Source organism: Hypanus sabinus, chromosome 4 (assembly GCF_030144855.1).
Source record: "Hypanus sabinus isolate sHypSab1 chromosome 4, sHypSab1.hap1, whole genome shotgun sequence".
NCBI classification, from domain to species: domain Eukaryota; kingdom Metazoa; phylum Chordata; class Chondrichthyes; order Myliobatiformes; family Dasyatidae; genus Hypanus; species Hypanus sabinus.
The window spans coordinates 183163267-183190631 of NC_082709.1; the positions used below are offsets into that span (position 1 = coordinate 183163267).

The 27365-nt window shown below is 43.5% G+C and overlaps 1 protein-coding gene across 2 annotated transcripts in view; it reads right to left on the reverse strand.

Annotated features, from left to right (window-relative positions):
* LOC132393555 (SAM domain-containing protein SAMSN-1-like) overlaps nt 1-27365 on the reverse strand; it is a 133907-nt gene that overhangs the window by 65325 nt on the left and 41217 nt on the right. Inside the window, exon 1 of one of the 2 annotated variants that reach the window (XM_059968963.1) lies at nt 9261-9612. The exons of the other annotated variant lie outside the window; for it this stretch is intronic. Coding sequence (XP_059824946.1) covers nt 9261-9317 — 57 coding nt within the window. The 5' untranslated portion in view covers nt 9318-9612. Of the gene's footprint in view, nt 1-9260; nt 9613-27365 lie in introns of those variants that run through there. 2 annotated transcript variants of the gene reach the window in all.

Below are 27365 nucleotides of genomic sequence, written 5' to 3' on the forward strand. Positions count from 1 at the left end.
TATACTTCTCGGCATCTTGGGAAATCAGCCAACATAAGCAAAGACACTTCCCACCCCGGACATCCTCTCGTTCCCATCCCAGACATTCTCTCATTCCTACCTTGGATATTCTCTCGTTCCCACCATGGACATTCTCTCATTCCTATCCCAGACATTCTCCTGTCTCTCTCTCTCCCATTGGGCAGAAGCTATAAAAGCTTGTGGGTACAAACACCAGGCTCAAGGACAGCATCTAATCCATTGTTATCAGACCCCTGAGTGAAAGACACATACACAAAGACATGAAGTCTCCCTCACTGTGGTCCTTGTTCTTCATTTGCCCACCTGCACCGCACTTGCTCTATAAATTCAACACTATTGTGTAGGTCAGATGTCAAATCACTGTGGATAAACTTCTAAAGATGCAGGGTGCAGAGGATCCTGACTGGTTGTATCTCAGCTTGGTCTGGTTTGGAAACACCAATGCCAAGGAGCAGAGAAGACTGCAGAAAGTGGTGGACACAGACCATCACTGAGCTCATTCACATAGAGTGCTGCCAGGGGAAAGCAGCACCCATCATCAAGGACCCCCACTATCCAGGCCATGCTCTCTTCTCATTTCTAACACCAGGAAAGAGGTACAAATCCTTAGCTGCCACACCATCAGGTTCAGGAACAGTTATTACCATTGGGCTCCTGAACCAGCGTGAATTACATCACTAGACTGCAACACTGAACTGATTCCACAACCAACAGAGTAACTTTTAAGGACTCTACAACTCATGGTCTCAGTATTATTTATTTCGTATTTGCACAATTTATCTTCTTTTGCACATTGGTTGTTTATCAGTCTTTGTTTGTGTATTATTTTCCAGAAATCCTATCGTATTTCTTTACTTTCCTGTAAATGCCTGTAAGAAAATGAATCTCAGGGTGGTAGCTGGTGACACCTACTTAATTTGATAATAAATCATACTTTGACTTTGATATTCTGCAATCAGCTTTTTCTTTCACAACCTCAGTGTACCACTGATCTGTATAACACATGCGAAATGCTGGAGGAACTCAGCAAGTCAGGAAGTATCCAAGAAGAAGAATAAAAAGTCGACATTTTGGGCCAAGTCCTGATGAAGGTTTTCAGCCCAAAACTTTAGCTCCTTAGCCCTCTCCATAAATACTTCCTGACCTGCTGAGTTCCTCCAGCATTTAGTGTGTGTTACTCTGGATTTCCAGCATCTGCAGTGGAAAACAAGCTCGACTGCATTTGTCTGTGGCTGCACTTGCATGAGATGAGGAAGTTCTGCGTGCTTGTTCTTGCAGGAACATGACTCCAGGACAAAATCCATGCACCGTCACTCTAGCCATGACACTCTGGAACTTGGGCTAAATTACTTCTCTCTGGATTTTTTTCATAACTGTACATTTTTCTGCATCACACCAGGTTGGTGGTGTGTTCTGCACCTTGGTACTGGAGAAACGCTGTTTACTTTGGCTGTATTCATGTGTAGAGTCGAATAACAATTGAACTTGAACTTGAATGAGAACTTGCAATATTTGCTGCTTCTTTTCAACATATTTCGGTGTACAGTATGTGACCGAAATAAGCTTATACCAATACCCAGCTCTCCCAACTGTCCAACCATGATGCAGGATGCTAATGAATCATCAAAGACCTCGTTCAATGCTTGTGGAAAGGTACAGTCTCTATATGTTTCCTAGACTGTACCGCAAGCGACTTAGTGACATCTGAGATTAGATGCCACATGTAGATAGTGAAATGGCATCTGATTACATCATGGAAGGTCCCAATACTGAAAGGATCAAACATGGTAACTGAATGTTGTGGGTGGATTGCAAATTGACAGGAAAAGGGTTTTGATCTGGTTGGTTTTGTAAAAACTTATGTGTTCATTTTGTTTGGCAGAGCCAAACACAAAATACTAGGTCTGGCAATGTCTATGGAGAGGAATAATCAGTTGATATTTCTGGGCCAAGACATTTCATCAGGATTGACATAGGTTCTGGTGAAGTGTCTGGTGTCCTGATGAAGGGTTTTAGCCCTGAAATATCAATTGTTTATTCCTCTCTATAGATGCTGCCTGACCTGCTGGGTTCCTGCAGCATTTTGTGTGTTACTTTAGATTTCCAGCATCATAAATTCTTGTGCTTAGAATCTGAAGAAGCTTGATAGAGAGAAACTGTACTCATAGTAAGAGGGTCAGTATTTCAGATACATTTTAGAGTCATAGAGGTGTACATCATTGAAATAGGCCCTTCAGCCCAACTTGTCCATGCTGACTGAGATGTCTGTCTAAATTAATATCACTTTCCTGCAATTGGCTAACATCCCTCTGTACCTTTCCTGTCCATGTCCCTGTTTACATTCTTCATAAACATTGTGATTGTACCCACCTCAACAGCTTTTTCTGGCAGCTTGCTTTACAATCCACCCAGTGTCTGTGTAAAAAAGCTTGTTTATTTATTTATAATCGTAGAGCCATAGAGAAGATAAAAATTGGCACTTCAGTGCATTTAGTCGCTGCTAAGATGTCGCAATTATTTAGAGATACAGCGTGGAACAGGTCTTTCTGGCCCAGCGACCCACCTATTTAACCCTAACCTAATGGTAAAAAACATTTACAATGACCAGTTAACTGCTAACCAGTATGTCGTAGGACTGTGGGAGGAAGGCAGAGCATCTTGGTGGTAACCCACATGCACACGGGAAGGAGGACGCCGGAATGGGACTCCGAACCATGATGCCCCAAGCAGTAATAGCTTCACGCTAATTGTGACGTTACCATGGCACCCCCAACTTGCCCCTCAGATCTCCTTTAAATCATTCCCCTCACACCTTAAAACTATGCCCTCTCACTTTGGACTCCTTTACCCTTAGAAAATGGCCATCTACCCTTTCTAAGCCCTCAAAGTTTTATAAACATCCACAAAGTCAAAATGACACCAGTGTACAATATACCCTTGGTTGACATCTTTCAAATAACCCACGAAAATGTATTTAGTTCTTTTACCTCTGCTTTTGTTCTTCAATGTGTTTCTGGGACTGTTAGATCATGTAATTTACAGTTTGGAGATCAACTGAGTGATCTAGCACCTTGCTGTCTCCGAGAACATTCCAGAAAGCAAGCGTGTACTCAGACGACCTCAATGTGAAGAAACTTCAAGACGCGACATGAGCCGATTGAAGTGGAGATGGAGATTGAGGTGAATGCAGAGGCGAGCTAGAGTTTAGCGCTGTCTGCCTTCCTTTTGATCACTGCCGGAGAAGGAATCTGTGAGCGGCCTATCGCCATGTGGCTCGCTGTGGCAGGCGGGTGCGCCTCCCTGGCTCGTGTGGAGTCCCTCTCTTTCGATGAATGTTGGTAATGGTATTGTGATTCTGTGTTTATGGACTGTGGAGTGTTTCAGACAATGTTCTTTTGTTGCTCGTTCCTTTTCCATTTCATTATGCGAAGGGAGGAGGTTTGGGGGCTGATGTTCTGTTGTGTTCTACTAGTTTTTTTGTGGGAGGAGGGGTTTTTTGGGAGGGGCCGATGTTCATGTTCTGTTCTGTGCAGGGGGAGCAGAGTTTTGCGGGGGGGGGGGGGTTTGATGATCGGGATACCGTTCTTTTTTTGGATGGGGGATGGGTTTGATGTTTCTCTGTGAACGACTTTCATTTTCTTTCTTTGTTTCGTGACTGTCTGGAGAAGGTGAATTTCAGAGTTGTATATGGATACGTGCTTTGTTAATAAATGAACCTTTGAGGGTCACTCCTCAGCCTCTTACATTCCCGTGAGAGCATCCAAACCCATCTGGTCTCTCGTTGTGACCACAATCCTACATTTCAAGCAATAGTCTTCGAGGTTCAAAGTAAATTTATTATCACAGTACATACATGACACCGTATATGACCCTGAGATTTATTTTCTTGCAGTCATTCACAATATGACACAGAAATACAACACAATCAATGAAAAACTACACACAAGGACTGATAAATAACCAATGTGTAAAAGAAAAGACACTCTGAGCAAATACAAATAAACACACACACACACACACACACACAAATAATACCGAGAACATGACTTGTAGAGTCCCTGAGAATCAGTCTGTAGGTTGTGAAATCAGTTCAGTGTCGGGATGAGTGAAGTTTTCCATGAAGGTTCAGGAGCCTGATAGTTGTAGGGACATAACTGTTCTTGAACTTGTTGGTGTGGGACTTGAGGCTCCTGAACCTCCTTCTCAATGACGTTATGGCCTGGGTGGTGGGGGTCCTTGTAAAGGATACTCCTTTCTTGTGGCAGTGCTCCTAGTTGATGTGGTCAATGGTCCTTGTGAATCACTTCTACTCACATCCTAAAGTGTGTTGACTATAAATGCACCTGATTTCCAAATCATAGTCAAGTCATGACCAAAGTATTATTTATTATTAAAGTACATACAGGTCACCAACCATATCCTACACTGAGATATATTTCCTTGCATGAATTTATGGGAAAATAATGAAATGCAATAGAATTTATGAAAAGTTTTACATAGACAATGACTAGCGCACACAGCTAATGTGCAAAGGAAAACAAATTATGCAAATAAAAATAAATGATACTAAGAATATAAGTTGCAGAAGATTTGAAAGTGAAAGTGATAGGTTGTAGATTTGAGGCGAGTGGAGATATCCTCGCTGGACAGGAGCCTGATGGTTGTAGGGTAATGAACTAATGTAGTGGGTTCTAAGGTTTCCACGTTTTGAATATTTTAAAGCCAATTGGCTGAAGAAGAAGAAGAAGTAGAAGAAGAAGAAGTAGAAGAGGAGCACGAGAAAAAAATTTTCATCTAGGGCTTGATGGCTGAGTAAGCAGTTGAAACATATTCAACAGGAACATCCAAAAGAAGATTGGATAAACATTTGAAAGGGGAACTTTCCTGGGTAGTTGGAAATCAACTCAGCACAAAGAGCTAAATGGCCTCATCAAGTGTTTAAATATTTAGAGTGTGTAAGTGCTTAACAGGTGGTGCGCGCGCACACATACACACATACACACACACACACACACACATACACACATACACACACACACACACACACACACACACACACACACATTCATACACAATGTTCAGAGCCATGACAATACAAAATTGCTCAAATTCTGCAATCTATTTCAACACCTGCCAGGGAGTTATACATTCACTCGAACCTTGTAGTGAACTGTATAAACTATTGTGCTCATCCGATCCTCCCCGTGGCAGATAATGGAGATACAAACCCCTCGGAAAGAAACATAAAAGGATTAAGGAAGCATTGGTCAAGGGAGCCTTGTTCTGATCTCTTAAATTGTACAGACAGCTTCTGTCTGGAAAAAAATACCAAAGCTATTGCTTCATCAAAGTCTTTCATACCACGGAAGGAAATTTCGCAAGAAAGCGAACAGTGAGGACTTTTATTTGGAGCCTTCAGATGCGACAGCCAGCCATCATGTATCCCAAACACTGTAGCTCCAAACAACCATACAGACCACCTGGATAATGGTCAGAGGGCAAGTGGAACATGCTTCAATAGCCCAGCCCATCTCAGGCAAAGCCCTTCCCACTGTTGAGCACCTTTACACTCAACTACTGGACTTGAAGTCAATCTACAGCTCTCCATGCCTACAGCATGCCTGTAACATCATTAAAGACCCATCCCATCCTGGTCATTGTCTTTTCGATCTCCTGCCACCTAGTAGGAGATATAAAAACACCTTCACCAATACAGTAAGACAGAAAAACATCTTCTTCCTGAGCACTATTTTGCAGCTGAATAATGCTACATCCCGGCTCGCCAATGGCCTTTGAGCGTTATGGACTATCAAAGTCACTTGTTGCATGTAAATATGGGAATCTTTATTTTAGTAAGCCATCCTGCATATATCGTAAATGTCTGTTTTGCATGGACTGGAGCAGCACTGCAGTCTCGGTGTCCTGAGCAATGGCAATGAAGTTCTGTTCTATTCTATTTACAAAGAGAGCTGCTACAAGAAAGAAGCACCCACCATCCAGGCCATGCTCCCTTCTTCACTCTCCAACGGTGGTGTCTGAAAAGAGGATGCTATCCAAGTTGCATGCCATCTTGGACAATGTCTCCCATCCACTCCATAATGTACTGGTTAGGCACAGGAGTACGTTCAGCCAGAGTCTCATTCCACCGAGATGTAACACTGAGCGTCATTGGAAGTCATTCCTGCCTGTGGCCATCAAACTTTACAACTCCTCCCTCGGAGTGTCAGACACCCTGAGCCAATAGGCTGGTCTTGGACTTATTTCCACTTGGCATAATTAACTTATTATTATTTAATTATTTATGGTTTTATATTGCTATATTTCTACACTTTTCTTGGTTGGTGCGACTGTAACGAAACCCAATTTCCCTCGGGATCAATAAAGTACGTCTGTCTGTCTGCCTGTCCATCTGTCTGTCTTAACACTACCATCGGGAAGAATGTATAAGAGCCTTAGGTTCCACATCATCAGGTTCACATGGGTAATTTCATTGACTTCAACTCTGAGCTGATTCCACAAACTACATACTTGCTTTCAAGGACTCTACAACTCATGTCCTCAGTATTAATTATGCTTTGACATAATTTGTTGTCTTTTGCACATTCTCTTTAAGCATTGTTTTTTCAAATTCTATTGGATATTTCTTTATTTTCTCGTAGATGCCCACAGAAAATTAATCTCAAGGTCGTCTATGGTGGTCTACGTATTTATTTTGATAATAAATTGACTTTTACTTTGATAAATACACACTCTTTGCACTGGATGTTTCACATTTTACACCTCCCTCTTGCTAGTTGCTGTTGGGGTAAGTGCAGGACTCGTGGGATTCACGTTGCCAGGATGTGGTGTCATTTTGGGAGATTTTGAGGTTCATGTTACACGTTTTTTAGATTCTGGTTACTCTGTTTTTTGCTGCTTTGGTGCGGTTTGATCAGGGCGATCGATGCGGACTGAGGCACTTTGACGAAGAATGGCCTTGCGGCCTGCTTTGGCTGGCAGCACAGGGCTGAACTGAACTAAGCTGAATACTGCCGGCTTGATCCTCGATATTCCACGTGTAGTTCACTCACTTTCCTGCCGGGCGCTGCTTTCCTGCGAGAGCACTCTTGTAGATGTGCTCGGTGGTGGCGGTTACCATGCCTGCTGACTGTACTTCCACCACACTCCACATGCCACCCACACGCACTGAACCACTGGAAATCCTCTGTTAAGCTTCTCTCATCCCAGTGAACTAAAGCCTTTTCCACTGGGTCACCCTATTTGTCAAAGTCCCTTCATGTTTCAGAATTCCCTGATCATCAAGGATTTTTAGAGGCACAACTCCCTTCCCAATTTACAGTGCCAATAAGCTAAAACTTTGCCCACAGCAGAGTCACACTGGATTAGTTTCTTCCTACAAAACAATAAATTTCACAGTAAACACTCAGTGGCCACTTTATTAGGTACCTCCTGTGCCTCCTAAAAGTGGGCACAGAGTGTATGTTCATGGTTTCTGCGGCTGTAGCCTGTCCACTTCAAGGATCAACGTGTTGTGCATGCAGAGATGCTCTTCTGCACACTACTGTTGTAACACATGGCTATTTGAGTTACTGTCAGCTTGAATCAGTCTGGCCAATCTCCTCTGACCTCTCATTAACAAGACGTTTTTGCCCACAGAACTGTTTTTTTTTTGTTTGTTTTTTTTTGTTTTTCGCACCACTCTCTGTAAACTCTAGAGACTGTTGTGCATGAAAATCTCAGGAGACAGGTAGCTTCTGAGGTACACAAACCACCCCGTCTGGCACCAACAATCATTCCACCGTCAAAGCCATTTAGATCACATTTCTTCCCCACTCTGACATTTAGTCTGAACATCAACTGAACCGCTTGAACATGCCAACATCCTTCTAGGTATTGAGATGCTGACACGTGATTGGCTGATTCGATATTTGTATTAACAAGCAGGTGTACAGGTGCACCTAATAAAGTGGCCACTGAGTACATGCAGTGATAATAAATCTGATTCTGATTCAGATTTAAAATTAAATCTTCCTCAAATCCCAGCAGACTGAATTCTTCCCGGGTAAACTAAACACCATACATATGTATTAGAATCTTTCCAGTGGATTCAATCCTTGGAATGAATCCCTTCCTATTTTATCCCAGTATCTAAACATCTACCTGTTTGATCTCAATGTAAGATATAAGAGTAAAATTAGGCCTTTTGGCGCATCTGGTGTGCTCCATCATTCTATCACAGCTGATGTATTATTCTGCTCAACTCCATTCTCCTGCCTTCTTCCCATACACTGAACAATCACGAACCTATCAACTTACACTTTAATTATACTCAATGACTTGTCCTCCACAGCCATCTGTATTCCACAGGTTCACCACCTGCTGGCTGAAAAAAATTCTACCTCATCTTGGTTCTAAAAGGATGTCCTTCTATTCTGAGGCAGTTTCCTGTGGTCAGAGACTCTCCCACTATAGGAAACATCCTCTTCACATCCACTCTATCTAAGCCTTTCAACGTTAGATAGGCTTCATTCTTCTAATCTCCAGCAAGTACAGACCCAGGGCTCTCAAACTGTCCTCGTATGATAAGCATTCTCAGAATCATTCTCATGAGCCTCCTCTGTACCCTCTCCAATGCCAGCACATCTTTTCTCAGAGAAGGGGCCCAAATCTGCCCATAATATTCCATGTGCAGTCTGACCTTATAAAACCTCAGCAATCTAAATCTCTTATATTCTAGACCTGCTCAATACAAGGAATCCCAAACAATCAGAGTTCCTCTTAAGTTCTGCCTTTCACAAAATCTCACTTGACCAGACTTAGCAACAGCCTTGTGGTGTACCATAATTCACATTTTCAGGTATGTTCTCTGAACTATCCACATCCTGCGTTCACCGTGCTCCCAATTAGACAACCTTATGTACTATCTCACAGTGAAGATCAGAATCAAGTTTAACTTCACTGACATAAGTCAATAATTTTGTTGTTTTGCAGCAGCAGCACAGTACAATACATACAAAGCTAAAAACACCAAAAAGAAATATGTATTTATAACAATAAATTAATTAAGCAGTGCAAAAAGAGAGAAAAATAATGAGGAAGTGTTCACAGTTTCATTGTCCATTCAGAAATCTGATGGCTGAGGGGAAGAAGCTGTTCCTGAAACACTGAGTGTTTCTTCTCCCTCATGTTTGCCCTTCTGCCTGCTAGGATATTGTACAAAACTTCTGTTTCAAACGTACCTTGGGTTTTACGCATTTCTCTTTTTCTGAAGCATTCGAAGCTTTTCGTCGTATCATCGTCCTGAAGTTTGTTTAAACTCCTGCCTCTCAAGAAAAGATACCAAGCCTAAAGCTGGAGATGAAGAGCTGCAGACTCGGAAACAATATTTCAGATCAGAGGAGTTGGTTGACTTCCTTCACAGTAACGGAAGTGTTATCTGCGATGAGTTACAGGAAAAATTGTGCAGTCTCTGAAGCAGAACTGAAGAAATCAACTGACCCAAAATAAGCAAGTAGAGGGACTGATTGCTCCTTTAGTCTACTACAAATGAAATAGCAGCAGTATTCCCTCACAAAGTCATCCAATATTTTAGCTCCACCCCTCGAACTCTAATCGCCGTTATTTTTTAAATGGAAATATCCAAATAATAAGTAAATTGAGCAATAACAGCAGCTTTCAGGTCATGTTTGATCTTCCAAACAAGACACAAGGATGAGAAAAACAGAAAATACTCAGCTGATGAGTCCACAACTGTGCGAAGAGAAACAGAGCCAACACTTCTTTTCCCTAGACCGTGGAACTACTGAACTCCTACCACCACCCAGGCCTCATGACTGTTTACTTCTTAACTTGTGTCATCAATGCATCTTAAGCTAAATGTCAATCTTCTGGGATACGTGTTATTATTTTCGAATCTACTTGTGGTAATATTACCTTTTATGTGTGGTGTACTACGTTGAGCACCTTGAGCTGGAGGAACATTGTTTTGTTTAGTGGTAGACATGTATACAATTAAATGACAATAAACTTGAACTTGTTTCAGGTCGAAGAACCCTTTGTGTGACTGAAAAGGACTCGCGTTGACTCCTTTTCTCTTTGTAAGCATGCAGCCTGCTTTTCTAAATCTTTCAATTTTTATTTTGGATCTCTAATATTCCCAGTTTGGTGACTTTTAGGAAGTAGTATAAATGAACACCAGCAATTTGATATTTCATTCTCATCCCCTCTAGCTCTCAGCCTCTCGGACTCAAAACATCACACTACCCTGCATCAGACTGCTTACCTGCTTTATAGAACATTGACCATTACAGCACAGTAGAGGCCCTTCAGCCCACAATCTCCTGCCGACTTTTCAAACTACTCGAAGTATAGTCTGACCTTTCCCTCCCACGTAGCACTCCACCTTTCTTTCATCCATGTGCCTAATATAAAAGTTTCTAAATGCCTCTGCCATCACCCTTGTTAGGGCATTCCACACACCCACTACTCTGTATAAAAAAAACCTACCTCTGACATCCCCTTATACCTTCCAGCAATCACTTTAAAATTAGCCACTTCCACCCTGAGAAAAAGACTCTGGCTGTCCATTTGATCTATTCCTCGAATCATCTTGTACACATCTCATCCTCCTCCTCCTCCTCAAAGAGACAAGCCCTGGCTTGCTCAGCCTCTCCTCACAAGACAAGCTCTCTAAATCAGGCGGCATCCTGGCAAGTCAGCTCTGAGCATTCTCTAAAACATCTACATACATTTTCCACCATCCTGTCTACCTGTGAAGCCGCTTTCAATAAAGTTCAGTACATACTTGTGCTCCTGAGTCCCTCTGTTCTTTATTGTTAAAGTAGAGATCACCAGGTTAAATCAATGGAGCATATTGTCATTAGCACAAGTATGGTGCGATACAGATACAATGAAGAACTTGCACTTTCATTAATCATCGTAATACAAGCTATGGAGACAGCTAGATTAAAATGATTTGTACTGCATGCAGAACAGATAATCCCCCTTTGCTCTGGGCAAAGGAAAGAGAATTGGTACAATTAGAAAATAGAAACTAAAGATTTCATTAGGCCATTAGACATAGAAGCAGAATTAGGCCATTCAGCCCATTGAGTCTGTTCTGTCATTGCAGCATGGCTGATTCTGACTTCTTATCCCTCTCAACTACATTCCCCAGCCTTCTCCCTTACTAATCAAGATCACATCACCCTCCACTTTAAATACATTATATATTATAATTGTTATAATATTATAACTAAAATATATTACATATATATTTCAGAAGCGAATGTTCATGTGAGCTCACAGACAGAAGAAACATGCAGCTTACTTCATGGCAACACACACACACACACACACACACACACACAAAGTGCTGGAGCAATTCAGCAGGCCAGGCAGCAGTTGACATTTCTACCCCAGACCCTTCATCAAGTCTCTGTCTGAAATATTGACTTCACTGGTATCCATAGATGCTGCCTGGCCTGTTGAGTTACAACAGTATTTTATGTGTGTTGTTTTGGATTTCCAGCATTTGAAGATTTTCTCTGGTTTGTGTCACTTGGCAAGTTCAGCTACTTGAAGTTCATTCATGATGTGCTGTGTTGTATGACATGGTCACTCGTGGTCTTTGCATGATTGTTCCTGGCAATCATTTTTTGCGAAAGTAGTTTTCCATTGCCTTCCTCTGGGCGGTCTCTTTACAAGCTGGGTGACCCCTGCCATTATCAATAATCTTCAGGAATTGTCTGCCTGACATTAATGGTCACATAAACAGGACTTGTGATATGCACCAGCTGCTCATCCACCACCTGCCCCCATGGCTTCACTTGACCCTGATTGGAAGAGGGGAGGCTAAGCAGGGGCTACACCTTGCCCAAGGGTGACCTGCAGGCTAGAGGAAGGAAAGAGTGCCTTACAGCTCCTTTGGTGCATCACCCATAACCACTTGAGGAGGATATGCAATTGAAATGAAAAAACAAAACTCATTCAGTCATTCATTCCTTTACCTGGATTGAGGGTTCTATTTCCTTTTCCTCCATAGAACATAGAATGGAGAACATTGAACATTACAGCACAGAAGAAGCCCTTTGGCCCACAGTTTTATGCCAACTTTTTATGTGTTCCAAGATCAATCTAATACTTCCTTCCTACATAACCCTCCATTTTTCTTTTATCCATATGCCTATCTAAGAGTCCCTTAAATGCCCCTAATGTATCTGCCCATAGCACCACCCCTGGCAGTGGATTCCATGTACCTACCAGTCTCATTATATAAAAAAAATATCTGGCATCGCTCCTGGACTTTCCATCGATCACCTTAAAGCATAATTGTCCTTGAACTGTGTACCATGCTAGACCATTTCAGAGGATACTTAAGAGTTAAATACTTCGAAAAGTTTGAAGTTACAAACAGTTTGCTGTATTTCCTCTTCAAAGCGCAATCTGGTGGTTTTACTGGTAACCTGCTTTATCAAGCAAGCATCCAGCTTACTAACTGAATTTAAAGTTGGTTGCTGTCATGACCAAATCTCCAGACTTTCCTCCAGATATCAAGGTTACACACACAGCAATTCAGACAGGGCATCACCAGCATCACAAGCACAGTGCGTACGGTAACTGAAATGCTCCTGCTCACATAGCCTTTGCCACTGTGCAGCTAGTACTCTCTTTTATATAATCTTTTGTTAAAGCACTCTGCAGTTTTCAGGCTGGATAAAAGCTTCCAGCTCAGGGCCGTGGTTAGTCCAGGCAGCTTTAAATAAAATTAGAGGGAACATTGATCAAAAGAACAAACCAAGGAAGTGACTCACATTCAAGAACTCTTCATGTTCTCAGTATTTATTTACTTTTTTATTTATTATTTGTCTTTTGCACTATGGATGTTTGTCAGTCTTTGTGCTGTGTAGTTTTTTTTTCAAAATTCTGTTGAATCTTAATGGTATTTTACAGGAATACCATTGAGAGCATCCTGACAAGCTGCATCCCCATCTGGTATAGGAGCAATCGAGCATCGGACCAGAAATCCCTACAAAGGATAGTGAGAACAGCTGAGAGGATCATAGGGGTTTCCCTACTATCCATCAGGGACATTTATCAGGAGCGCTGCATGAGCAGGGCCCTTAGTATTATCAAGGATCCCAACTGATGCATAAAAACAAGGATCGTCAGAATGGGAAATAATTTCTTCCCTCAGGCCATTAGGGTTCTGAACTCGTTGCCGCATTGCATTCAACATGTCACCGGTTAATCTGTTCTATACTTAACAATATTTAATTATGCACTTTACTTTGTTTATTTATGCATAATTCATTTGTAGATTTTATCTAAGTTATTGTGTGTTATACATGTGTTATGTGTACTACAGTCTCATTACACCCTGGTCTGGAGATGGTATACGTGTATATAGTTAAATGACAATAAAATTGACTTGACTTGGATTTCTTAATTTCCTTGTAAATGCCTGCAAGAAAATGAATCCCAGGATAGTACATGTACTTTGATAATCAATTTACTTTGAATCAATGGCAGAACATCGAGGTCATAGACTTTTAGGGAGAGTTTGAGGCCGCACAAGATTTTGGAATCACATATCTGATGATGTGTCTCTATGTGGTAGTTTCAGTGAAACAAGATCCACACTTCCATTGGGTTCCGATGAAGGATAAAGAATAACACAGAGGATCGCAAGAGGCAGCATCGGCCAGCTCCATCACAGGCACAGTTCTCCACACCACTGAGGATATCTTTAAGAGGCAGCGCCTGAAGAAGTCGGCACCCATCACTACAGACCCTCTCCGTCCAGGTCATGCTCTCCTCTCATTACTGCCACCAGGGTGGAAGTACAGAAGTTTAAAGACTCCTGCTCAATAATTCAGAAACAGGCTCTTCTCCTCCACCATCAAATCTCTGAACAGTCCATGAACCCACGAACACTACCTCATTATTCTTTCTGCACTATTTATTATTGTAATTTATAGCAATTTTATGTCTTTGTACTGTACTGTTTCTGCAGAACAACAAATTTCATGCTATAAAAGTCAGTGATAATAAACCTGATTCTGATTCAGCATGTAAACTGGATAGCAGAGAATAAGGTGGCATCATATTCTTTATGGAAATTGATTTTCCCTGAAGCTTGGAAAGATGATGAGTATCTGAAAGGAAATATATTGTAACAAAGCTATATCAAACTAATGGAATTAGGAAGAGATAAAATCTTACATCTACCCAGATCAAAGGGCCACACAAAGGGAAAGAATATAGGTCTACCCCCCACCCCCCCCCCAAGCCACACCACCATCCTGGTTTAAAAATGCACCATAATTTTTGTGATGATGGGTTGTATTGTAACCTCATCTGGCAGTGGCTCTGCTCTGGACCAATAGAGAGTGGTAACACTGGCCAGTATATCAAAGGCTTGTCACTTCCTTCTATTTGGTCTTTATTTCTAAATCTTTATCTAACCTTTCCCTCACATATAGCCCTCCAGATTTCTATCATCCATGTACCTGTCTGTGAGTCTCTTAAATGATCCTAATGTGTCCGCCTCTAATAACACCATGGACTCACCTTTCTTTATTAGGCCAGGCACTTAGCATTGTCAATGATCCCTCCCGTCCTTTCAACAAGCACTTTGACGGCCTACCATCAGGCAGGATGTACTTTAGCATTATGTCAGGAACGGGGGCCGAATGGACCCAAACGCAGGGCGCAGACTGAAGTACTAGGGGGAGGACAGGATGGTGATGCCATGGCATTTAAGGGTTAATGCAGTGTGGGCTGGATCCCAGAGTTCAGACAAGGCAGACAGGCAGGCAGAACCCACGGTTCAGGGCAGGCAGGCAAGCAGAACCCATGGTTCGGGGCAGGCAGATCCCACAGGGAGCAATAGGTGGAAGGGGCAGAACCCCCAGTGGGCAGCAGCAGTCCAGCCGGACCCGCCCGACGGAGGCAACGGGTAGGAAGGGGCAGAACCCCCACCGGGCAGCAGCAGTCCAGCCGGACCCGCCCGACGGAGGCAACGGGTAGGAAGGGGCAGAACCCCCACTGGGCAGTGGCAGTCCGGCCAGACCCGCCCAACGGAGGCAACGGGTAGGAAGCTGGGTCCAGGGTAAGCAGCAAAACTACAGTGATCCACTGGGTACAGTGGTAAATTGGGAAAGGCAACTGACAGCATGGCAGTGCAAACAAGGTGAATAAGGGGGAACAGCGGGACCAGCGCACAGGAGAGAAGCAGGGGAAAAAGACCAACCGGATAGAGCATATACAGAACAGGCCAGCAACCAGGGCAGAGCAGGATTCCAACAGGATTCAGAGCCGGCGGTCCAGGTACAGAGCAGGTTAAACCAGCTTCAGACCAGACAGATGCAGAACAAAATGACCACCCGCCTGGTCTCCGTCCCACGGCCCCTTATAAACCACTTTGATCTTTGATCCAGGATGATCTTAACAGGCTCAAAGGGGCCGAGAGGGACAGCTGCAAGATCCGGAGTCCGGAGCTCGGACCGGATCGAGACCCGGAACACGGCTTATGTACCGGGCCGGACCCTGACACATTAGGACAAGACCTGTAAAAAACTGACCTCTGATATCTCCCCTAATCATTCCTCCAATCTTCTCAAAATTATACCCCCTCCTATTGGCCATTTCCACTCAGAAAAGGAGAAGAAAGAGAAGACTTGAATGACTGGGTTCAAGAACAGCTTCTTCCCCAATGTCATCAGACTTCTGAAATTATCACTCCTTTCATATCCTGTGCCTTAGTTCTATCACGTCTGTTATTGTCACTTTAACCTTTCTTTTTCACTACTCAGTTTGTACTACTATACTCTTCACTGTTTAGTTACTTTTTCAAAAACTTTCTCTTTTACTTACTTTCAAGTCTGAAACAGAGCCAGCAAGTTTCAGTACCTAAATGGCCACTATTACTTGAAGGAGAGTTTTCTCTTTAAAGTATGTTATGGATAGCTGGTATTTGTCTAAAAATGTATGTCTCCATTTGAACAGCAGGCTGGATGGTGATAAGCAACTGCAGTCACTTGTCTCTCCAAACAAAGCTGTTGGCTACTCAAAAGATCGTCTTGTCAGTTTCCAGTACAAATCTGTTAAGTGGCACACCGCAGTGGACCAGCCATTGAGGTACTCATTAGTACTGTTGTGAGAAAAACATCCCATAAGAATGTGAAGCATGATATTCAGGGATACATAGGGTGTTATGTTGTGGAAAATCATGGAATGGCTGGTTTTCTAGGAACACAACCCTCTGTAATCAAAGGGGCTGGCATGAAATGTTTTCTTTCCTCATCTGTCAGTGTATAATAGAATTCAATGTAAATGTATTATCAAAGTAGATATACATCACCACATACTAACTTGAGATTCATTTTCTTGCAGGCATTTACAAGAAAATTAAGAAAAACAATAGAATTTATGAATAATTATGCATACCAAAGAATGATAAACATCATTCTTGTGCATCATTGTGCAAAAGAAGACAAATTCTGCAAATAGTAACATTTTTACAAGTAAATAATATGGAAAAAATGAATTGTAGAGTCCTTGAAAGTGAGTCTGTAGATTGTGGAGTCTGTTCCGTAAGGAAGTGAGCGAAATTTTCCATACTGCTTCAGGATGACTCTGTTCCTCCATCTGGTGGTTTGGGTCCGAAGGCTCCTGAATCTTCTTCAGGATGGTAGTAGCAAGAAGTGAGCATGGATAGTGGGGGTCTGAGATGACAGATACTGCTTTCCTGTGGTAGTGGTCCTTAGAGATGTGTGCAATGGTGGAGAAGGTTTCTCTTGTGATGGACTGGGCTGTATCCAACACTTTTTCCATCCTTTGGTACCGGTGTTTCCATAACAGACCTTGATGCAACCAGTCAAGATACTACCCACCGTGCACCTTTTGAAATTAAGTACAACCCGAGCCTACGCAAACTTTTAAGAAAGTAGAGGCACCATCATTCTCAGACAGACCAAAGGAAGCTCAGGAAGGGAGGTGCTGAATCCCACCATGACGTGCATAAGGACTCAGCCTATCAAACTACCCCACGAAAATCTTCCATCTTAGAGACAGCTGGTCATCATAACAGCACACGAGCTGACCTAGTCCACCGTGGTAAGTGGGTAGCCTTTATATCTAGCATGATTGCCTCAGCAGAAACAAGATAAGCCAACACAGAAAGAAGTGAGCAAGGACGTGCAAAGTCCCACATCTCTCACTCGAGGAGGAAGCTTATCAAATAAACAAATCACAAATTTCACAGATTAGAACCCAGGTAGCTCACTAGAGAGTCTGCAAAAATTATACTTGTAGCACCATAATGCATCATGGAGATCTGAAGCCTCACAGTTCCAATGACCAAGTTCAATCCAGAACTTGGAACCAGTCTGTGTGGAGTTTGCACATCCTTCTGTGGCTATGTAGATTTCCTGTACCAGGTGCTCCAGTTTCCTCCCACATCCTGAAGATGTGTAGGATGCTGGATTAATTGTCTCTAATATGCAGTAGAATCTGGCTGAAATTAATGGGAATGTGGGGGAGAAACAACTGGGATGAGTGCTTGAGCAGCACACAGGAGTGTGGAGAGGCATGAAGAACATCATTGGCTTCAATCAGCCTAGCTGTAGAGCCACAGAATGCAGCTATGAATGGGTTAATGAGTTAAACCAATTCTTCAATAGAGTTGATATTTGCCCTCCTGTTCACACCCCCCTTAACACAACAGTCTAGGTGCCAAGGCACACGATGCCTCTCCTCCTCCCTCTTCCCCCCCCCCCCCACACCCTTCAGTTCAACACATGGATGAACAACATGTCCCCTCCTTCCCCGGCACCTACCGTCCACACCTTCACATACCAACTGCCATCATCCCGATCTCCGCCTCCCCCAGCCCTCACTTACCACCAACTCACCTTCACTACTGAGCAGGAGAGAAGGGTTCTGGGGAAACACGGCAAAGCATTGGGACCAGATGGTGTGAACCCCTGTCTCCTTAAGGAGTTTGCTGTGTGGAGTTCTCCAGCGCATTTTCAGTCTGAGTCTCAGCCCAGAAAGGGTCCTGACTGTGTGGAAAACATCACGTCTGGTCCCAGTACCCAAAAAGGCCAACCAAAAGTCTTGAATGACTACTGTCCATTGCCCTGACCAGAGGCTGGTCTTGAGTCACCTTTGACCCTTGGTCAGATCGGCCTTCAGTCTCCTGCAATTTACTTGCCTGCACATTGGAGTCGATGACGCTGTCACCTACCTGCTGAACAGAGCCCACATTCACTTGGATAAGCAGGGCAGCACTGTAAGGATCATGGTTTTTTGATTTCTCAAGTGCCTTCAATAGCATACAGCCCCCATTGCTGGGAGAAAAGCTCCATTCAAAGCAGGCTGGCATTTCTATTGTATCCTGGCTAATGGACTACCTGACTGACAGACCAGTTTGTGCAGCCTCAGAGCTGTGTGTCAGACGTGGCTATAAGCAGTACTGGGTCCCCACAGGGGACTGTATTGTCTCCCTTCCTGTTTACCCTGTGTACCTCGGACTTTAGATACAACACTGAGTCATGTCATCTGCGGAAATTCTCTGATGACTCAGCAATAGTTGGGAGTACAAAAGGAGAACAGGAGGATGAATACAGGGCCCTGCTGGAGGACTTTGTCAAACGGTTCAAGCTGAATCATCTGTGGCTCAACATCAGTAAGAGAAAGGAGGTGGTGATGGACTTTCAGAAGATTAAGCCTGCACTGCTCCCTGTTACTATTGATGGTGAGGACATGGATGTGGTGAGGACCTACAAGTAACTGGGGGTACACCTGGATGACAGACTTGAATGGAGCACCAACACAGAGTCTGTGTACAAGAAGGGCCAGAGTCACCTCTTTCCTGAGGAGTCTGAGCTCCTTTGGAGTATACAGGCCTCTCCTTCACATGTTCCACCAGTCTGTTGTTGCCGGTACAATCTTCTATGTGGTGGTGTGCTGGGGCAATGGCATCAAAAGAGGCTCAATAAACATTACAAAGTCTGGCTCAGTTGTAGGAGTCAAGCTGGACACACTGGAGGCTGTGGTAGCATAAAGGACCCTGCAGAAAATCCTGGCAATTCTGGACGATGTTTCTCACCCTTGCATGCCATGTTGGCTAAACACAGGAGCACCTTTAGTAATAGACTAAGACAAACGCACAGCTCTAATTGATGCACCATCAATAACTCACTCTGAGACGTGAAGGCGAGATATCGGCTTTTATTGACTGGAAGAATGAACCAGCAGTGAGTGACCACCATACTACATCGTGGAGACTGAGAGGCCGGGCTCAGGCCTCAATCGCCTTTATACCGGGGTCTGTGGGAGGAGCCACAGGAGCAGTCAGCAGGGGCCGTGTCCAGACAGGTATATGTAGTTCACCACACTAATAAGCACTGTATGAGGTCATTCTATAATGAGTCAGCCTATAGCTAGGGAAGTGATGAGCCACCCTCCTGTTAGACTGTCTGAGGTAACTTATTTTTTATTCTTTCTTACTTCTCTTCTAATATTTGTATATCTGTGCACTTGTAATGCTACTGTGACACTGTAATTTCCTTTGGGACCAATAAAGTATCTATCTATCTTACTGGACATTGGGCACAGAAGAGGCTGTTTACTTACTCTATGAGTATGTCTTCAGACTGATAAGCAAAGCAGCAAGAGCAAAGCCGACAGGAAGGCTTTACAACGAGCAGTCAAAACTACCCAACACATCACCAACACCAGCCTAACCACCAGCAAGGACATATACACACACATACACAGAAAGGTGCCAGACAAGGGCCAGCAACATCACAAAGGATCCCAACCAACCTGCTCATGGACTGTTTGTTCCACTCCCATCAGTAGCATCCATACCAGGGTGACCAGACTCAAAAACAGTTACTTTCCCCATGCAGTAAGGCTGATCAACATTACCCCTGATCCTTACACCCCACCTGCACTACTTTATCATTTCCTGTCAGGCACCTTGTATACAGACACTGCTGTGCCTACTGTCACTTTATGGCCATGCATAATTAATTTATAATTATTTATATTAATTAATATAATTTATGCATGCTCATAACCCATCTTATATATTTATATTTATTATATTTTTTATTATTGCGTTTTTGTGCTGCATCAGATCTGGAGTAACAATTATTTTGTTCTCCTTTACCCTTGTGTATTGGAAACTACATTAAATAATCTTTCAGAGAAGTGGTACTGACAGATGCGTTATCTTAAACATCACCACAGCAGATGCATCAAATGAGAGATTTATGTGTGAAGATAAACTACCAAGTAAATATGACACCTCCTGGGTCATGAAAGCACAGCAGCTTCTCCAGTTTCTGAGGGTATCAAAATGATTGAGGTTCCCTCCACATTTAACCACTTTTTACAGGAGAACCATCGAGGGTGTCCTTGACAACTGCACCACCATCTGGCACAGCAATTGACCAGAAAACCCTACAGAAGATTATGAGGACATCTTGGATCAAGTTCTCAGTGTTCTTAAGTGCAGGGTGAACTGCTGGAGGTTGTGATCTATAAAGGTACCAATGACATGGGTAGATGAGTGACAAAGTTCTGCAAAGGGAGTTCAGGACATCAGATGCTAAGTTCAAGGGCAGAACTTCCAGGGTTGTGATCTCAGCATTGTTACCCATGCCACGTGTTAGTGAGGGTAGAACTAGGAAGATAATTCAGTTTAACTCATGGCTAAGGAGTTGGTGTAGAAGGGAGGGCACAAGAGTTTTGGAGCATTGGGCTCTCTTGCAGAGAACGTACAATGTGTATAGAAGGGATGGTTTGTACTAAACTGAAGGGGGTCTAGTATCCTGGTAGGAAGGTTTATTAATGCTGCACGTTGGGGTTTAAACGAGAGTTTCAGTGGGATGGTAACCAAAGTGCCAGAACAGTTAGTATAGAGGTTGTAGAGGCAGATTTTGGTAAGGGTTCAAAGTGAGGAATCTAAAGGTTGAGCACGGTGTGACTGGTGTCCTGAGCTGCCTATATTTCAAAGCAAGAAGTGTCATAGGATAAGCTCAGGGCATGGAGCAGCACCTGGAATTATGACATTGTAGCCATTGGTAAGACTTGCTTGTGGAAGAGACGGGACTGGCAGCTCAATATTCTGGGGTTCCATTCTTTTAGACACGACAGAACAGAAGGGATTAAAGGAGGAGAGGTGGAGTCACTGGGCAGGACAAATATCATGGCAGTACTTTGTCAGGACAGACTGGCGAACGCGACTACTGAGGCACTATGGGTGGAATGAGAAATAAAAAAGTAATGGCGGTATATGCCAGACCAGCCAAGAGTCCTAGAGATTTAGAGAAAAACATTTGTAAAGAAATTGCACACTGTTGCAAGAAACATAAGGCTGTTAAGGTAGGAAATTTTAACTTTCCACATATTGACTAGGAATCCCATACTATAAAAGGGCTAGATGGGATAGAACATAGAACATAGAAAAGTACAGCACAGTACAGGCCCTTTGGCCCACAATGTTGTGCCGACCCTCAAACCCTGCCCCATATAACCTCCCACCTTAAATTCCTCCATATACCTGTCTAGTAGTCTCTTAAACTTCACTAGTGTATCTGCCTCCACCACTGACTCAGGCAGCGCATTTCACACACCAACCACTCTCTGAGTGAAAAACCTTCCTCTAATATCCCCCTTGACCTTCCCACCCCTTACCTTAAAGCTATGGCCTCTTGTATTGAGCAGTGGTGCCCTGGGGAAGAGGCGCTGGCTGTTCATTCTGTCTATTCCTCTTAATATCTTGTATACCTCTATCATGTCTCCTCTCATCCCCCTTCTCTCCAAAGAGTAAAGCACTAGCTCCCTTAATCTCTGATCATAACTCTCTAAACCAGGCAGCATCCTGCTAAATCTCTTCTGTACCCTTTCCAATGCTTCCATATCCTTCCTATAGTGAGGTGACCAGAACTGGACACAGTACTCCAAGTGTGGCCTAACCAGCTTTTAATAGAGCTGCATCATTACCTCACAACTCTTAAACTCTATCCCTCGACTTATGAAAGCTAACACCTCATAAGCTTTCTTAACTACCCTATCTACCTGTCAGGCAACTTTCAGGGATCTGTGGACATGTACCCCCAGATCCCTCTGCTCCTCCACACTACCAAGTATCCTGCCATTTACTTTGTAATCTGCCTTGGAGTTTGTCCTTCCAAAGTATACCAGCTCACACTTCTCTGGGTTGAACTCCATCTGCCACTTCTCAGCCCACTTCTGCATCCTATCAATGTCTCTCTGCAATTTTCGACAATCCCCTACACTATCCACAACACCACTAACCTGTGTGTCATCTGCAAACTTGTCAACCCACCCTTCTATCCCCACATCCACGTCGTTAATAAAAATCATGAAAAGTAGGGGTCCCAGAACCAATCCATGTTGGACACCACTAGTCACAACCTGCCAATCCAAATGTACTCCCTCCACCAAAACCCTCTGCCTTCTGTAGGAAAGCCAATTCTGAATCCACCTGGCCAAACTTCCCTGGATCCCATGCCTTCTGACTTTCTGAATAAGTCTACCATGTGTAACCTTATCAAATGCCTTACTAAAATCCATGTAGATCACATCCACTGCACTATCCTCATCTATATTCCTGGTCACCTCCTCAAAGAACTCTATCAGGCTTGTTAGACAAGATCTGCCCTTCACAAAGTCACGCTGACTGTCACTGACAAACCATGATTGTCTAAATGCCCATAGATCCTATCTCTAATAATCTTTTCTAACAGCTTTCCCACCACAGACATAAGGCTCACTGGTCTATAATTACCTGGACTATCCCTACTACCTTTTTTGAACAAAGGGACAACCTTCACCTCCCTCCAGTCCTCTGGTACCAACTTCTTGGACAATGAGGACTTAAAGATTCTAGCCAGAGGCTCAGCAATCTCTTCCCTCACCTTGTGGAACTGTGTGGGGAATATTCCATCTGTCCCCGGGAACTTATCTGTCCTAATGTATTTTAACAACTCCAGCACCTCCTCTCCCTTAATATCAACATGCTCCAGAACAACAACCTCACTCATATTGTCCTCACTATCATCAAGTTCCCTCTCATTGGTGAATATCGAAGAGAAATATTCATTGAGGACCTTGCTCACTTCCACAGTCTCCAGGTACATGTTCGCACCTGTATCTCCAATCGGTCCTACCTTCACTCCTGTCATCCTTTTCTTCTTCACATAACTGAAGAATGCCTTGGGGTTTTCCTTTACCCTACTCACCAAGACCTTCTCATGCCCCCTTCTTGCTCTGCTCAGCCCTTTCTTAAGCTCCTTTCTTGCTACCCTATATTCCTCAATAGACCCATCTGATCCTTGCTTCCTAAACCTCATGTATGCTGTCTTCTTCCACCTGACTAGATTTTCCATCTCACTTGTCACCCATGGTTCCTTCACCCTACCAATCTTTAGCTTCCTCACCCGGACAAATTTATCCCCAACATCCTGCAAAAGATCCTTAAACATCGACCACATGTCCATAGTACATTTTCCTGCAAAAACATCATCCCAATTCACACCCAGAAGTTATGAGCCTTATAGCCTCATAATTTTCCTTTCCCCAATTAAAAATTGTCCTGTCCTCTCTGATTCTATCCTTTTCCATGATAATGCTAAAGGCCTGGGAGCGGTGATCACTGTCCCCCAGATGCTCACCCACTGACAGATCCATTCCCTGTAGTCGGCCTGTCAACATAGTGTAACGGGAATCTGTCTTGGACATACTTAACAAACTCTGCCCCATCTAAACCCTTGGAACTAATCAAGTGCCAATCAATATTAGGGAAGTTAAAGTCACCCATGATAACAACCCTGTTATTTTTGCACCTTTGCAAAATCTGTCTCCCAATCTGCTCCTCAGCGTCTCTGCTGCTATCAGGGCTCCTATGGAATACTCCCAATAGAGTAACTGCTCCCTTCCTGTTCCTGACTTGCACCCATATTGACTCAAAAGAGAATCATGCTACATTACCCACTCTTTCTGTAACTGTAATAGTATCCCTGACCAGTAATGTTACCCCTCCTCCACTCCCCCCCCCCATCCCTTTTAAAGCACTGAAATCCAGGAATATTGAGAATCTATTCCTGCCCTGGTGCCAGCCAAGTCTCTGTAAAGGCCACTACATCATAATTCCATGTATGTATCCAAGCTCTCAGCTCATCACCTTTGTTCCTGATGCTTCTTGCATTGAAGTACACACTCTTTAGCCCTTCTACCTTACTACCTTTACACCCTTTATTCTGCTTCTCTTTCCTCAAATGTTCTTTGTATGTCAGATCTGGCTTTACTCCGTACACTACACTTGCAGTTCTTGCATGACCTGTATCCTCCTCCACCTCACTATCTGCTCTAACACTCTGGTTCCCCTTCCCCTGAAAATCTAGTTTAAACCCCCCCAGAGAAGCACTAGCAAACCTTCCCGCAAGGTTATTAGTCCCCTTCCAGTTCAGGTGCAACCCCTCCTGTTAGAACAGGTCCCACCTTCCCCGGAACAAGGCCCAATCGTCCAGAAACATGAAGCCCTCCCTTCTGCACCAACTCCTTAGCCACATATTTAGCTGCATTATCTTCCCTATTTCTGGCCTCACTGGCATGTGGCAAGGCTAGCAATCCTGAGACTGCAACCCTGGAGGTCCTGTCCTTCAACTTTGCACCTAATTCCCTGAACTCTCTTTGCAGGACCTCCTCCTTCTTCCTATCCACGTTATTGGTCCCTACATGGACCATGACATCTGGCTGCTCACCCTCCCTCTTAAGAGTTAGGAGAACCCAATCCGAGATATTGCAGACCCTGGCACCAGGGAGGCAACAGACCATTCAAGATTCTCGATCTCTCCCACAGAACCTCTTATCTGTCCCCCTAACTATCGAATCCCCTATCACTACTGCTCTCCTCTTTTCCTTCCTTCCCTTCTGAGCTGAGGGTCCAGTCTTGGTGCCAGAGACACAACCACTGCAACTTGTCCCTGGTTGGTCGTCCCCACCAACAGTATCCAAAACAGTATACTTATTGTTGATGGGAACGGCCACAGGGGTGCTCTGCTCTTCCTGTCTATTCCCCTTCCCTCTCCTGACAGTCACCCAACTACCTGTCTCCTGACTCCTAGGGGTGACTATCTCCCTGACTATTTCTGCCTCTGCCTCACTAATGATCCGAGGTTCATCCAGCTCCAGCTCCAGTTCCCTAACTCGGTTAGTCAAAGGTGTTCAGGAAAGTTTCTTTCATCAGTACATAGAAGTCCCAATGAGACTGGATCTGCTGTCAGGGAATGAGGCAGGGCAGGTGACAGAAGTTTGTGTAGGGGAACAGTTTACATCCAGTGACCATAATGCCATTAGTTCCAAAGTATGTATGCTGCAAAAAATAGGTCTGGACTGCAGGTTGAGATTCTAAATTGGAGAAAGCTAATTTTGATGGTATAGAAATGATCTGGCAAGTGTGGATTGGGACAGGCTGTATTCTGGCAAAGGTGTGCTTGGAAAGTAGGAGGCCTTCAAAAGTGAAATTTTGAGAGAACAAAGCTTGTGTTTGCCTGTTAGAATGAAAGGTAAAGATAAGAAGTGCAGGGACCCTGGCTAAAAGAAAAATGGAGGTTCAATAGCAGGTGTAGGCAGGTAGGAACAAATGAGGAACTTACGGGGTACAAGAAAGGCAAGAGAACACTGAAGAAAGGAATCAGGAAGGCTTAAAGAAGGCATAAAGCTGCTGTAGCTGCAAAGGTGAAAGAGAATCCTAAGAGATTCAACAGACATGTTAAGAGCAAAAAGATTGCAAGAGACAAAATTAGTCCTCTGGAAGACCAGAATAGCAATCTATGTGTGGAGCTGAAACAGATGGAGGAGATCTGACATGCATTCTTTGCATTTGCTTTTTCTGTGGAGATGGATACAGAGTCTATAGAAGTGAGGCTAAATGACATCAACTTCATGGACCCTGTACAGATTACAGAGAAGGAAGTGTTTGCTACCCTGAGGCAAATCAGTTTGGACAAATCCCCAGTGCCTGACAAGATATTCCTTCAGACCCTAAGAGAGACAAGTGCAGAAATTGGCAGATCCGGAGCAGAACTATTTAAAACATTCTTCAGGTCAGAAGAGGTACCAGAGGATTTGAAGATAGCCGATGTTGTTCCGCTGTTTAAAAAAGGCTCTAAACAGAAACCCAGGAAATTACAGGCCAGCAAGTCAGATATCAGTTGTGGGAAAGTTATTGGAAGATATGCGAAGGAAACAGTTATATAAGTATTTGGATAGACATGGACTGATTAAGGATATTCACATGACTTCTTGTATGGTAGGTCATGTCCAATCAATCTTATAGAGTTTTTCAATGAAGTTACCAGGAAAGTGGATGAAGGCAAAGCAGTGGATGTTATCTACATGGACCTTAGGAAGACATCTGACAAGGTCCCACATGGGAGGTTGGTCAAGAAGGTTCAGTCACTCAGCATTCAGGGTGAGGTAATAAATTGGTTAAACATTGACTTTGTGGGAGAAGCCAGAGAGTGGTAGTAAAGAGTTGCCTCTCTGACTGGAGGCCTGTGACTAATGGAGTGCCACAGGGATCGGGGGCTGGATCCTTTGTTGTTTGTCATCTATATCAATGGTCTGGATGATAATATGGTTAATTGGATCAGCAAATTTGCAGATGACACCTAGATTGGGGGTACAGTGGACAGTAAGGAAGACTATCGTGGTTTGCAAAGGGGTCTGCATCGGCTGGAAAAATGGGCTGAAAAATGGCAGATGGAACTTAATGCAGACAAGTGTGAGGTGTTGCACATCAGTAGGACCGACCAGGATAGGTCTTACACAGTAAATGGCAGGGCACTGAGGAATGCAATAGAACAGGTCTATAATTCATTGAAAGTGACAGGGCAGGTAGAGACAGTCATGAAAAAAGCTTTTGGCACACTGGCCATCATAAATCAAAGTATTGAGTACAGGAAATGGGATGTTAAACTGAAGATGTATGAGATGTTGGTGAGGCCTAATTTGGAGTATTGTGTGCAGGTTTTGGTTATCTATCTACAGGAAAGATGTAAACAAGGTTGAAAGAGTATAGAGAAAATTTACAAGGATGTTGTCAGGTCTGGATGACCTGAGTTATAAGGTAAGATTGAATAGGTTAGGACATTATTCTTTCGAACAAAGAAGATTGAAATCAGATTTGATGGAAGTATGAAAAGTTGTGAGGGGTATAGAAAGGGTAAATGCAAGCAGGCCTTTTCCACTGATGTTGGGTGGGACTACAACCAGAGGTCATAGCTTAAGGGTGAACAGTG